Genomic DNA, 12,849 nt, shown 5'->3' with positions numbered 1-12,849 from the left:
GGGCTACTACAAAAGAGCTTGTTACCACAATACCTTGACTATCTTAAGTTAAGTAACTTCTTATTCTTATGAATGAAGAACCCTGTAAATACATGCATGCAATTTGTGTTATAGAGGAGGATACCGGCCACCAAGAAACATCCTTTCCTTGCTTCCCATGGTACAGTTCTACAGAGACAACGAGACGACACAAAAACAGGCGACGAGAATACAACATCCCCTTCTCTTAATCCACTTTCTTTATTGTTCATAAACTCATATCAGGTCACTAACCATGTTCTTCCACCCCCATAATTTTAACTAGCAGCAATACCTTCAACTCCCAATATTCTCACATTGAGTCCACATTAAGAATGATTGCAGTTCCCCTCAGAGGGTGTTCTAGGCTAAGCCGTATCTTTTCATAATTCCCTCCTGTGCTTATGTCACATCTTTCATTACCTTTGATAAACCTTTTCCCCCTATTCTATTCATATTATCATTTCTCTTTTCATAATCAAACCCTTATTTCTCCCATTCTACTGCTTCCCAAACATTTTATGGTCGTCACATAAACGAACTAACTCATTCGTGCATACCAATACTTTTTCTAACACTTTACCTTAAACTGTGGCCACGATAGACACGAAGCCCAAGCCTACTACAGTAGTACAACTTTATATGCCAACCAGCTCTGCAGCTGATGAAGAAATTGATGAAATGTAAGATGAGATAAAAGAAATTATTCAGATAGTGAAGGGAGACGAAAATTTAATAGTCATGGGTGACTGGAATTCGATAGTAGGAAAAGGAAGAGAAGGAAACATAGTAGGTGAATATGGAATGGGAGTAAGAAATGAAAGAGGAAGCCGTCTGGTAGAATTTTGCACCTAGCATAACTTAATCATAGCTAACATTTGGTTCAATAATCATAAAAGAAGGTTGTATACATGAAAGAAGCTTGGAGATACTAGAAGGTATCAGATAGATTATATAATGGTAAGACAGAGATTTAGGAACCACGTTTTAAATTGTAAGACATTTCCAGGAACAGATGTGGACTCTTGACCACGATCTATTGCTTATCAACTGCAGATTAAAACTGAAGAAACTGCAAAAAGGTGATAATTTAAGGAGATGGTATCTAGATAAACTGACAGAACCAGCAGTTACGGAGAGTTTCAGGGAGAGCATAAGGGAACATTTGACATGAATGGGGGAAAGAAATACAGTAGAAGAAGAATGGGTAGCTTTGAGGGATGAAGTAGTGAAGCCAGCAGAGTATCAAGTAGGTAAAAAGGCGAGGGCTAGTAGAAATCCTTGGGTAACAGAAGAAATATTGAATTTAATTGATGAAAAGAGAAAATGCTGTAAATGAAGCAGGCAAAAAGGAATACAAACGTCTCGAAAATGAGATCGACGGGAAGTGCAAAACGGCTAAGCAGGGATGGCTGGAGGACAAATGTAAGGATGTGGAGGCTTATCTCACTAGGGGTAAGATAGATACTTTCTTTTAATGAGTTCATGAACATCGGCTAAGCTCAAAACGAAAAACAACATTCTCCATAAACTTTGTGGCTCTCATTGAGGATCGTCAGCAGACACTCTCCAGGTATCAGCGGTCGGATTGGTACACTCAGCGGCAAAGTACTGTACTCCTGTCTGCCTTCACAGTCCACCTGTAAAAGAGATAGACGTACAACTTAATGAGGGCATACCCATTGTTAGTGGGTCAGTAAGATTGCTCCCACATATTGGTTACCTGTCTTGAGCCATTTTCTACCTCCTGATGTTAGACGGAAGAGCGCGCTACTGCGTGAACACCAGAATATCGCTAATAACACCGACCTTCCAATACTGGGCGACGTATTCCCTGCGGAGCGAAAAAGAAAAGATCAAGAAATATCACTCTCACAGCAGCCGGGACTCTCATGGTCTATGAATGCAAACGCTACTGGCAACAAAACTGTTCTCTACAATGCCTGAAGCTGCCTTGCATCCAGAAGAAACCCGCTTTATTCGTCCTGCCTCGGCCAAATAGGACTACCTTGGAGCGCATCCGAATGGGCTACGGGCGATGTCCAGATACTCTCTACAAGTGGGGCAGATCTTCATTGCCATCGTGTGACTGTGGCGCGGAACGACAGCTCATGTTATGTCGACATGTGCCTCACGTGCCTACAAGAGTCCTTTCCAAGATTTCCTGACACAGCGACGAGTGATGTTATAAAATACATAAAAAACTTGAGAACCATATATAGCTGTTGTCATTTATGTTTTTTTTATGTGGGAGAGCTGTGTTTAAACGCTGAAGTGTAATCTTTGTATGTGTATTGCCATACGATAAAGAAATAAATTTAAAAATATTCTATGTAATATATGTCTTATTTATGTCTATGTAATATATGTCTTACGGCTACTCAGCGTAGCGAAACTGACCGAAAAGAAGGCACATTAGATGTCGGAAGGACACCGTATAGAGAAAGCCACTATAGCTAAGCGCTCTTTTCGTTTAACGTTAACCACCTATGGAAAATACCACTTCTCATCTCCCAACATGTGTGAGGGAATGGTAAACAACCACCAGTGTACCATCGCACTAGCTGGAGCTCTTTAGTCCGTCACTTCACGTGATGAAGTCTTGTCGTGAGGTCTACTGCAGAGCCGTCACACTCGTCTTTCACTCAAGCTTCAGTACAGTGGTGTGTCGCCTCGTAATGTCTCGGTTCGACAGGCCGCGAAGGAAGAACATTCCTCTATGTGCAAGACGCACACGTTGGTCATATGGTTTTGTTTGTCGAAAATACGCACTGTGTTTGTCACACATCGCCGATGGACAGCATGCATGAGTAGGCAACATTCAACAACATTAACAGCCGTTTTGTACACGCCTAAAAGAAGTATTATGAAATCTTGCTCAACTCTCATACGTATCATCACACTGCAGTTCTTACATCCAACTGTAATTAATGGGTACTAAATTCCACACTGTTTGCATGCTTCTTCAAAGCCTTGCTATTTGAGCAAATATTATATTTTGGCGAAGATTTGGAATTTCATTGTCATAAAGGTTTTAGATGTCTAACAACACTGACGTGTGTTATGCTTCGAAAATAAGCAAAGAATTCGTTTAATTGTCCTACGCATGTTTGAGGTTAGATCTCAGCTTTATAGTAACTGTACACGTTACTTTGGACATTAGTTTTAAGTAGGGTTACCAGACGAGTGGTTTTAGCGAGGTCAATACGGAATTTTTCCCTATTGTTCCGGGTACGTTACAAACTTTTAACTATACACCAAATGTGCAGATTTTGGACTTGAGGTACAATACTCATATTTTCAATCTTCGAGTACCAAATTTTACGAAGCAAATTATATTTTTCACACTAGGCGCGCGTGTGATGGTAGTTGATACGGATGTGACGTCACAGGCAGAACTGCGAGAAGACACTCGGTTCCATTCATTTCTGGAGCAGATTCAACACTCTATCGTAAGGCATCTTGCATTTTAGGTTTTAGAACTGACTTCTTTATAGAGACAGGGTTTTCAAAATGTATAGTAGTGTTTTCCTGAGGGCATGCAGCTTTACTGTATGGTTAAATGATGATGGCGTCCTCTTCGGTAAATTATTCCGGAGGTAAAATAGTCCCCCATTCGGATCTCCAAGCGAGGACTACTCAGGAGGACACCGTTATCAGGAGAAACAAAACTGGCTGTCTACGGATCGGAGCGTGAATGTCAGATCCCTTAATCGGAAATGGATAGGTTAAGCAAGCTGCGACATTGTCCCGAAAAAACATTGACCCGTATGTACAATAAGTTTCCTTTTATTTACATCTATTGTCACTAACGTTTTGTTAACAGACCGAAACCGGTACTCTGTTAACAAAACGTTTGTGACCATAGACGTAAATAAAAGGAAACTTATTGGATAGGTTAAAGTTAGATATAGTGGTAATTAGTGAAGTTCGTTGGCAGGAGGAACAAGACTTCTGGTCAGGTGAATACAGGGTTATAAATACAAAATCAAATAGGGGTAATGCAGGAGTAGGTATAATAATGAATAAAAAAGTAAGAGTGCGGGTAAGCTACTACAAACAGCATAGCGAAAGCATTATTGTGGCCAAGATAGACACGCGGCCCATGCGTACCAAAGTAGTACAAGTTTATACGCCAACTAGCTCCGCAGATAACGAAGATTTGATGAAATGTATGATGAGACAAAAGGAATTATTCAGATAGTGAAGGGAGACGAAAATTTAATAGTCATGGGTGACTGGGATTCGATAGTAGGAAAAGGAAGAGAAAGAAATGTAGTAGGTTAATCTGGAATGGGAGTAAAAAATGAAAGAGGAAGCCGGCTTGGAGAATTTTGCATAGAGCATAACTTAATCAAAGCTAACACTTCGCTCAAGAATCATAAAAGAAGGGTGTATACATGGAAGAGGCCCAGAGATACTCGAAGGTTTCAAATAGATTATATAATGGTAAGACAGAGATTTAGGAACCAAGTTTTAAATTGTAAGACATTTCCGGGGGAAGATATGGACTCTGACCACAAGCTATTGGTTATGAACTGTAGATTAAAACTGAAGAAACTGCCAAAAGGCGATAATTTAAAGAGATGGGATCTGGATAAACTGACAGAACCTAAGGTTGTAGAGAGTTTCAGGGAGAACATTAGGGAACTATTGACAGGAATGAGGATAGAAATGCAGTAGAAGAAAAATGGGTAGCTTTGAGGGATGAAAAAGTGAAGGCAGCGGAAGATCAAGTAGGTAAAAAGACGAAGGCTAGCAGAAATCCTTGGGTAATAGAACATATATTGAATTTAATTGATGGAAGGAGAAAATATAAAAATGCAGTAAATGAAGCAGGAAAAAGGAATACAATCGTCTCAAAAATGTAATCGACAGGAGGTGCAAAATGGCTAAGCAGGAATGGCTAGAGAACAAATGTAAGCATGTAGAGACATATCTAAGTAGGGGTAAGATAGATACTGCCAACAGGAAAACTAAAGAGACTTTCGTGGAAAAGAGAACCACTTGTATGAATATCAAGAGCTCAGATAGAAACCCAGTTCTAAGCAAAGAAGGGAAAGCAGAAACGTGGAAGGAGTATACAGAGGGTCTATACAAGGGCGATGTACTTGAGGACAATATTATGGAAATGGAAGGAGATGTAGATGAAGATGAAATGGGAGATATGATACTGCGTGAAGAGTTTGACGGAGCATTGAAAGACCTGAGTCGAAGAAAGGTCCCGGGAGTAGACAACATTCTATTAGAACTACTGACAGCCTTGGGAGAGCCAGTCCTGACAAAACTCTACCATCTGGTGAGCAAGATGTATGAGACAGGCGGAATACCCTCAGACTTCAAGATGAATATAATAATTCCAATCCCAAAGAAAGCAGGTGTTGACAGATGTGAAAATTACCGAACTATCAGTTTAATAAGTAACAGCTGCAAAGTAATTACGAGAATTCTCTACAGACGAATGGAAAAACTGATAGAAGCCGACCTCGGGGATGATCAGTTTGGCTTCCGTAGAAATGTTGGAACACGTGAGGCAATACTGACCCTACGACTTATCTTAGAAGAAAGATTAAGGAAAGGCAAACCTACGTTTCTAGCATTTGTAGACTTAGAGAAAGATTTTGACAATATTGATTGGAATACTCTCTTTCAAATTCTGAAGGTGGCAGGGGTAAAATACAGGGAGCGAAAGGCTATTTACAATTTGTACAGAAACCAGATGGCAGTTATAAGAGTCGAGGGGCATGAAAGGGAAGCAGTGGTTGGGAAGGGAGTGAGGCAGGGTTGTAACCTATCCCCGGTGTTATTCAATCTGTACACTGAGCAAGCAGTAAAGGAAACAAAAGAAAAATTTGGAGTAGGAATTAAAATCCACGAGGAAGAAATGAAATCTTTGAGGTTGTAATTCTGTCAGAGACAGCAAAGGACTTGGAAAAGTAGCTGAACGGAATGGTCAGTGTCTTGAAAGAGGATATAAGATGAACATCAACAAAAATAAAACGAGGATCAAGGAGTGTAGTCGAATTAAGTCGGGTAATGCTGAGGGTATTAGATTAGGAAATGAGACGCTTAAAGTAGTAAATGAGTTTTGCTATTTGGGGAGCAAAGTAACTGATAATGGTCGAAGTAGGATATAAAATTTAGACTGGCAATGGCATGGAAAGCATTGCTGAAGAAGAGAAATTTGTTAACATCAAGTATAGATTGAACTGTCAGGCAGTCATTTCTGAAAGTATTTGTATGGAGCGTAGCCATTTATGGAAGTGAAACGTGGACGATAAACAATGTGGACAAGAAGAGAATAGAAGCTTTCGAAATGTGGTGCTACAGAAGAATGCTGAAGATTAGATGGCTAGATCACATAACTAATGAGTAGGTATTGAATAGAATAAGGGAGAAGAGAAATTTATGGCCCACCTTGACTAGAAGAAGGGAGCGGTTGGTGGGAAATGTTCTGAGGCATCAAGGGATCACCAATTTAGTGTTGGAGGGCAGCGTGGAGGGTAAAATTCGTAGAGGGAGACCAAGAAATGAATACACTAAGAAGATTCAGAAGGATATAGGTTGCAGTAGGTACTGGGAGATGAAGAAGCTTGCACAGGACAGAGTAGCATGGAGAGCTGCATCAAACCAGTCTCAGGACTGAAGACCACAACAACAACAACAACAACAGTAGTGTAACTAATCTCACGCCAAGTGTATCAGATATTCAGACCAGCAAATACCGGAATAGAAGACGGCAAATGTTTCGTTCGGTTTGGGAAACATGATTTCCAGAATTGCGGCCATTCCGGTAAATGCATATAAAGTAAGTATTACACCACTGAATGGAAAACTGGAGAGAGATTGTCCATTTCACATTCGGTGTAGCCTGTGTTAGACTTGACGCTTAACGTCGGTACAAACCACGCTGGTGAAGAGTCACTAGGAGATGGATTCTGCTGAAACAGAGGAGTTATGTAGTAGATGCATGCTTATTTCTACAAAATCTAATTTTCAAGGTAATAATAGCCCTATTTAAGAAGTAATAAAATGGCGCAATTAAAAGTGCTTTTCAGAAAACTGCGTCTGAGCTTACATTCGCGTTTCACACATTTAAACATCAGCTTAGCTACGCCACCACTGACTGCAGTGTGAAAGCATCGTCTCAGCTATTCCCAGATATGACAAGTGAAGATAAGTTCTCCTGTGATAAAAGAAAATGTGATGCATTGATTGCTGTTGTTTTTGGACCAAACAGCGTCAATAATTTATCGCAAAACTTAAAGGGTATGAACTTTTTGGTGGTGGATTTGAGACTTCCAACATAGGTCATCAAAAGTGTTATACTATTTGTGTAAGATACTTTGACGTGCAAGCAGGTGTGTCCGACAGAATTATAGATTTCTCTGATGAGGCTAGTGAACCTGCAGTATCTTAGCAAGTCTTCAGAAGGACCCCATAACGCGAGTTGAATTCGTCCAAGGTTTCAAGTTTTACTGTGGACAACACAAATGCAAACTATGGGAAGGACAACTGTTTGTTGCGTTCGCTTGAAAAGGGAAAATCGTTGTGTAGTGAAATTTAATGGCTGTCCACATACAGTACATAAATCTGTAAATCTGGTGTGAATGATATGTCCTTAGATAATGAAATGTTAGTAATCAAGACATTCAACTACACTACTGGCCATTAAAATTGCTACACCACGAAGAAGACGTGCTACAGACGCGAAATTTAGCCGACAGGAAGAAGATGCTGTGATATGCAAATGATTAGCTTTTCGGAACATTCCAACAAGGTTGGCGCCGGTGGCGACACCTACAACAAGCTGACATGAGGAACGTTTCCAACCGATTCCTCATACATAAACAGCAGTTGACTGGCGTTACCTGGTGAAACGTTGTTATGATGCCTCGTGTAAGGGGGAGAAATGCGTACCATCACCTTTCCGACTTTGATAAATGTCGGATTATAGCCTATCGCGTTGGTCGAGATCCAATGACTGTTAGCAGAATACGGAATCGGTGGGTTCAGGAGGGTAATACGGAACGCCGTACTGGATCCCAACGGCCTCGTATCACTAGCAGTCGAGATGACAGGCATCATATCCGCATTGGATCCCTGAGTCAACAGATGGGGTCGTTTGCAAGACAACAACCATCTGCACGAACAGTTCGACAACGTTTGCAGCAGCACGGACTATCAGCTCGGAGAACATGGTTGCGGTTACCCTTGACGCTGTATCACAAACAGGAGCGCCTGCGATGGTGTAGTCAATGACGAACCTGAGTGCACGAATGGCAAAACTTCATTTTTTCGGATGAATCCAGGTTCTGTTTACAGCATCATGATGGTCGCATCCGTGTTTGGAGACATCGCGGTGAACGCACATTGGAAGCGTGTATTCGTTATCGCCATACTGGCGTATCACCCGTCGTGATGGTATGGCGTGCCATTGGTTACACGTCTCGGTCACCTCTTATTCGCATTGACGGCAGTTTGAACAGTGGACGTTACATTTCAGATGTGTTACGACACGTGGCTCTACCCTTCATTCGATACCTGCGAAACCCTATATTTCAGCAGGATAATGCACGACCGTATGTTGCAGGTCCTGTACGGGCCTTCCTGGATACAGAAAATGTTCGACTGCGGCCCTGGACAGCACATTATCCAGATCTCTCAGCAACTGAAAAGTCTGGTCAATGGTGTCCGAGCAACTGGCTCGTCACAATAAGCCAGTCACTACTCTTGATGAACTGTGGTATCGTGTTGAAGCTGCATGGGCAGCTGTACCTGTACACGCCATCCAATCTCTGTTTGACTCAATGCTCAGGCGTATCAAGGCCGCTATTACGGCCAGAGGTGGTTGTTCTGGGTACTGATTTCTCAGGATCTATGCACCCAAATTGCTTGAAAATGTAATCACATGTCGGTTCTAGTATAATATATTTGTCCAATGAATATCCGTTTATCATCTGCATTTCTTCTTGGTGTAGCAATTTTAATGGCCAGTAGTGTATTTATCAAATTCAGCTAGAGGGGTATCGCAGCTCAGATAGTTGTTTCAATTTCTTGACATGGAATACAATGCGTTTTTGTGACATGGACCTACAAGATGCTTAAGCTTAACGCTTGCCGTAGAACGGTTGTTGAAAAATCTTCCTTTCATTACATGGTACTTTTCTAGTGTAGATGACTGACCCTACTTCATTAACTTCTGATTCAGAAAAACAACAATTCATTTTAGTGAAATTATATCTTCATTTTTCGCTGCATTTAACTGGCACTTTCCAAGATACTCATCTCAGAAGAAAATGAACTGAAAATTTGTGAACCTTACTGTATGATAGGGAAAAGAAATGTAGTTAGGACATGGGTTAATTATTTGTTATTTTAGTTGTGAGTTGCAACAGTTTCTAGATAAATTAGAGGATCTAATACCAAGTGAAAGACAAACACAATTATAAGAATACAGACACACATAAATGTGGTGTGTCTGAAATATTTGAATGAATGTATGGATCTCAATGATAACCACGTTTCATCATTAATGAGTAATACATCACTTGAAAACAAAAACGATGTGTTTCAAAATACAGGGTGTACGTAAAGTCTGGTAACAATTTCAATTATTTATTGCACAAGAACTAAACATTGTAGAGATGTCATACATATTGCATTTTGAAGAGGAACTCTGAAATTCTTTTTACAAACATTCGATATGCGAACCATGAGTGACCCGGCAGACGTCAATACGGTAATCTAATTGTTGCCATACCCGTCCCAGATGGCATCGTCGGCGAGGCAGTCGCTTCCCGTATTCTCTCCTGGAGCTCTGCTACACCAGCTCTTTAATGTGTCCTCACAAAAAAAAAAGTCACACAGAGTTAGATCTGGTGATCGGGGCAGCTCCGTGTTCAGGTACCCACGAACTTCACGATGAAAATCTGGTGGAGCCCCACCCTGCTGAAAGATGAACAGAGAGTCCGAATTCATTTGAGGCATCTTTCTTTGGATTCCTTATGTATGTCTCTCGTACGCGCTCCACATTCACTTCACTCTCACTGGGACGTCCGTTTCTCACTGCTGGGCACAAGCAACCAATCGTAACGAATTTGTTGTACCAGTGGTAAATGGCCTTCCTTGTTGGTGGCTTCTTACCGTACTTGGTTCTAAACATCCGTTGAACAGCTGTAGCACACTTGTTTTTGTCTAACTGCAACACACAGAAAGTTCGCTCCGCACCTGAACTCGCCATGTTTGCGAGTAACGCTGACTATCGGCAAATCACCAAACTACGCTGTGGCGGTAAACATGAAAAAAAAACTTTCAGTGTTTCTCTTCAAAATGATACATGTATAATATCTGCACAATGTTTTGTTCTTGTGTAATAAATAATTGAAAGTGTTCCCGGACTTTATGTACAGCCTGTATTTTGAAATTAGCGGGATCACTTTATGTTGTTGATTTACTTAGTGTAGATAATATGCATTCAGACACTGATATGGTTAGTGATTTATTTTATGGGGTGGGGGCTGAACATTTGAAAGCAAAGATAGCCAAAATGTCAGTACCACAGAAATGGGTCTATACAATACAGCTGATTGGTGCATCAGAAATATGCAATGTTTTAGTTCCACAGAGAGAGGTTTCTCCACTATAAACACATAAACACAGTGATGAGCGAAAAAGATATTTAGTTGATCTAATAATAGTAATGAATTTATACTTACTTCCAATTTGCTTTAGGTTACAGTGATTTTTATAATACTGTCCTGAGAAATGCATGCTCAACTGAGAAGTACTCTTCTTAATTGTGTTGTGTCTAGAATGAAGAAATATATATATAATTTTACAAAACCTAGTGGCCCCACTGTAATCTGCAACCTTACATTTAAGGGCGTGAAATAGTTTTCCTAGTAGTGATTCTATTCAGGGATTTACTCGATTTTTCTCTGTGGACCATTCGTTTTTCAGCGTGTGACGGGTGTAAATGGTGATATTTTTATTGATGACTGAGGACGGTGTACTGAAAAACATTACATCAGTGTTTTACGTCACTTACCAACTGATATTTCTAGGTATTATAAGAGGTATATTTTTATGTTGGGTAGTACCTCCAAGAACTTATGGTCAGAGCAAGGCATTAATGGTTATTTTATCCTCTACAGCAGGTTTGGTATTGAAGAGCGGATGTATGGATACTAAAATATTAGACTCTACCGACAGGTGTTGTCCACTTAGTGGTATAGTTACTGCCATGCAGAAAACATTGGGCTGTGAAGTATGTAATGTGTTTGTGTGAAGAGTGATCGACAAAGAGAGAAAAACGATGAACACACTGCTGTGTGTACATATCACGCTACCACACATACAAATATCTGCCCTTATACCTGTTGCACCCAATACAGTGCATCCCATTTAACAACTAAAAATGCAGAAACCAAAATTCCGACAATAAAACTTATGTGGTAAGTAAGTGTTAATTTGAAGTATAACTAATATTCACTTATTATTGGCAACTGAGTTATCGAAGAAAGCCTGGCTTTTGATGTACTTTTGGTCATATTTTTAAAGGCATTTAATAGCAAGAATTCGAGGATGTACAGGTATAATAATTAACAAAATTTACAGAGAAACTTCCTGCAATACTGTTTTCGAAAAATTTGCAGGCAGTTTATAGAATATGAGTTGAATGGTAATAGCACATTGGAGAGTCATATCTGTTTCATGCGCACATTATGTAACAGGAAAATCTGGTCTGTAGAGGAAGAATAGTCATGTAGACGAGTTTGTTAATTTTTATTTTAATACTATGAAAAAGCGTAATTACATTTCAAAGCAAACTGTGCAGTGGCAGGAGTTGTTACAAAGTGTCTCTGAGTGAGTGTCTAAATTGTATCAAAAGAAAGCTAGTGAACCATGCATTTGTTGTCTTATCTGCGAAACTGTACAAGTATTATAACATACGTGACACTCGTACCAATAAGAGCAACAAATAAACGTAGATCTAAGTCAAAGAAGCCTGCAGCGGAAAAACGCAGATTCTCCACTGCCAATTGGAGAGAACGTGACGTAACGCTGGGGGGCAGAAGGGACTGAATCTTGTCCAGCACCAGGCCAACTCTGACAGCTCTATCCTGAGCAGACGAGCACGCCCAGCACAGGGCTAGCAGGAAGCTGGCTTCAACCACCAACAGAACACCGAACGCAGCGGCAAGGGCACGTAATCCGGACGAGAGGTGTTGCCAGTTGTTCGCCAGGAGCACGGAGCAGTAACTGGTGCAGACGAGCTGCAGCAGGCGGTTGAGAAACGACAGCGACAGCGAGAGCCCAAAGTGTTGACCGCAGAGGCGGGCGATACGGTGCAGGGCCAGCCTGGCGCGCTGCAGGCGCCACAGACCACTCTCCGCCACCCACCGCCGCCCTCCGGAGGTCGCCGCCTCCTCCAGCTCCGCCTCCCTGTGCAGCGGCGGCCGCACACTCCTCAGCAGCTGCCTGCGGATGGCGCCCATCCGGTCCCGCACAACCAGCACGATGCCAAAGAACTGTACTTGCCAAACTAAGTTATAGAGTGCAGAAAAGAGGACAATACTTTCCTTCCACTTCCCTTCAAAACTAATAGCTGCTGTATGTAAACAGAGACCAATAAAGAGTCCTAATAATACTGCAACAAAAATAAAAACAACTCTCCGTGTTTGGGTAAAAACCTTGCTGTACCCATACTGGCAGTGGAGAAGCAATTGATCTACTGTTTCCAGCAGATTAATTATTTGGCAGAGGTGTCGGTTCCCAGTAGTGAGACACTTGAATAGCATTATAGCTGACTCCATCCACACCAGCAGT

The 12,849-nt window shown here is 41.1% G+C and overlaps 1 protein-coding gene across 1 annotated transcript; it reads right to left on the bottom strand.

The window, feature by feature from the left end:
* Positions 1-11,939: 11,939 nt before the first annotated feature.
* LOC126233154 (putative gustatory receptor 2a) lies at positions 11,940-12,518 on the bottom strand. The gene has a single exon (XM_049942844.1). It carries the CDS (start codon positions 12,516-12,518, stop codon positions 11,940-11,942), a length of 579 nt encoding a protein of 192 aa, XP_049798801.1.
* Between the last annotated feature and the right edge of the window lie 331 nt (positions 12,519-12,849).

Source organism: Schistocerca nitens, chromosome 1, assembly GCF_023898315.1.
Source record: "Schistocerca nitens isolate TAMUIC-IGC-003100 chromosome 1, iqSchNite1.1, whole genome shotgun sequence".
Classification (NCBI taxonomy): domain Eukaryota; kingdom Metazoa; phylum Arthropoda; class Insecta; order Orthoptera; family Acrididae; genus Schistocerca; species Schistocerca nitens.
This window is presented reverse-complemented; position numbering and strand designations above follow the sequence as displayed.

Coding starts and splice junctions, on each gene's coding strand:
- LOC126233154 (XM_049942844.1), bottom strand. CDS start 12,518: ATGGGCGCCATCCGCAGGCAGCTGCTGAGGAGTGTGCGGCCGCCGCTG.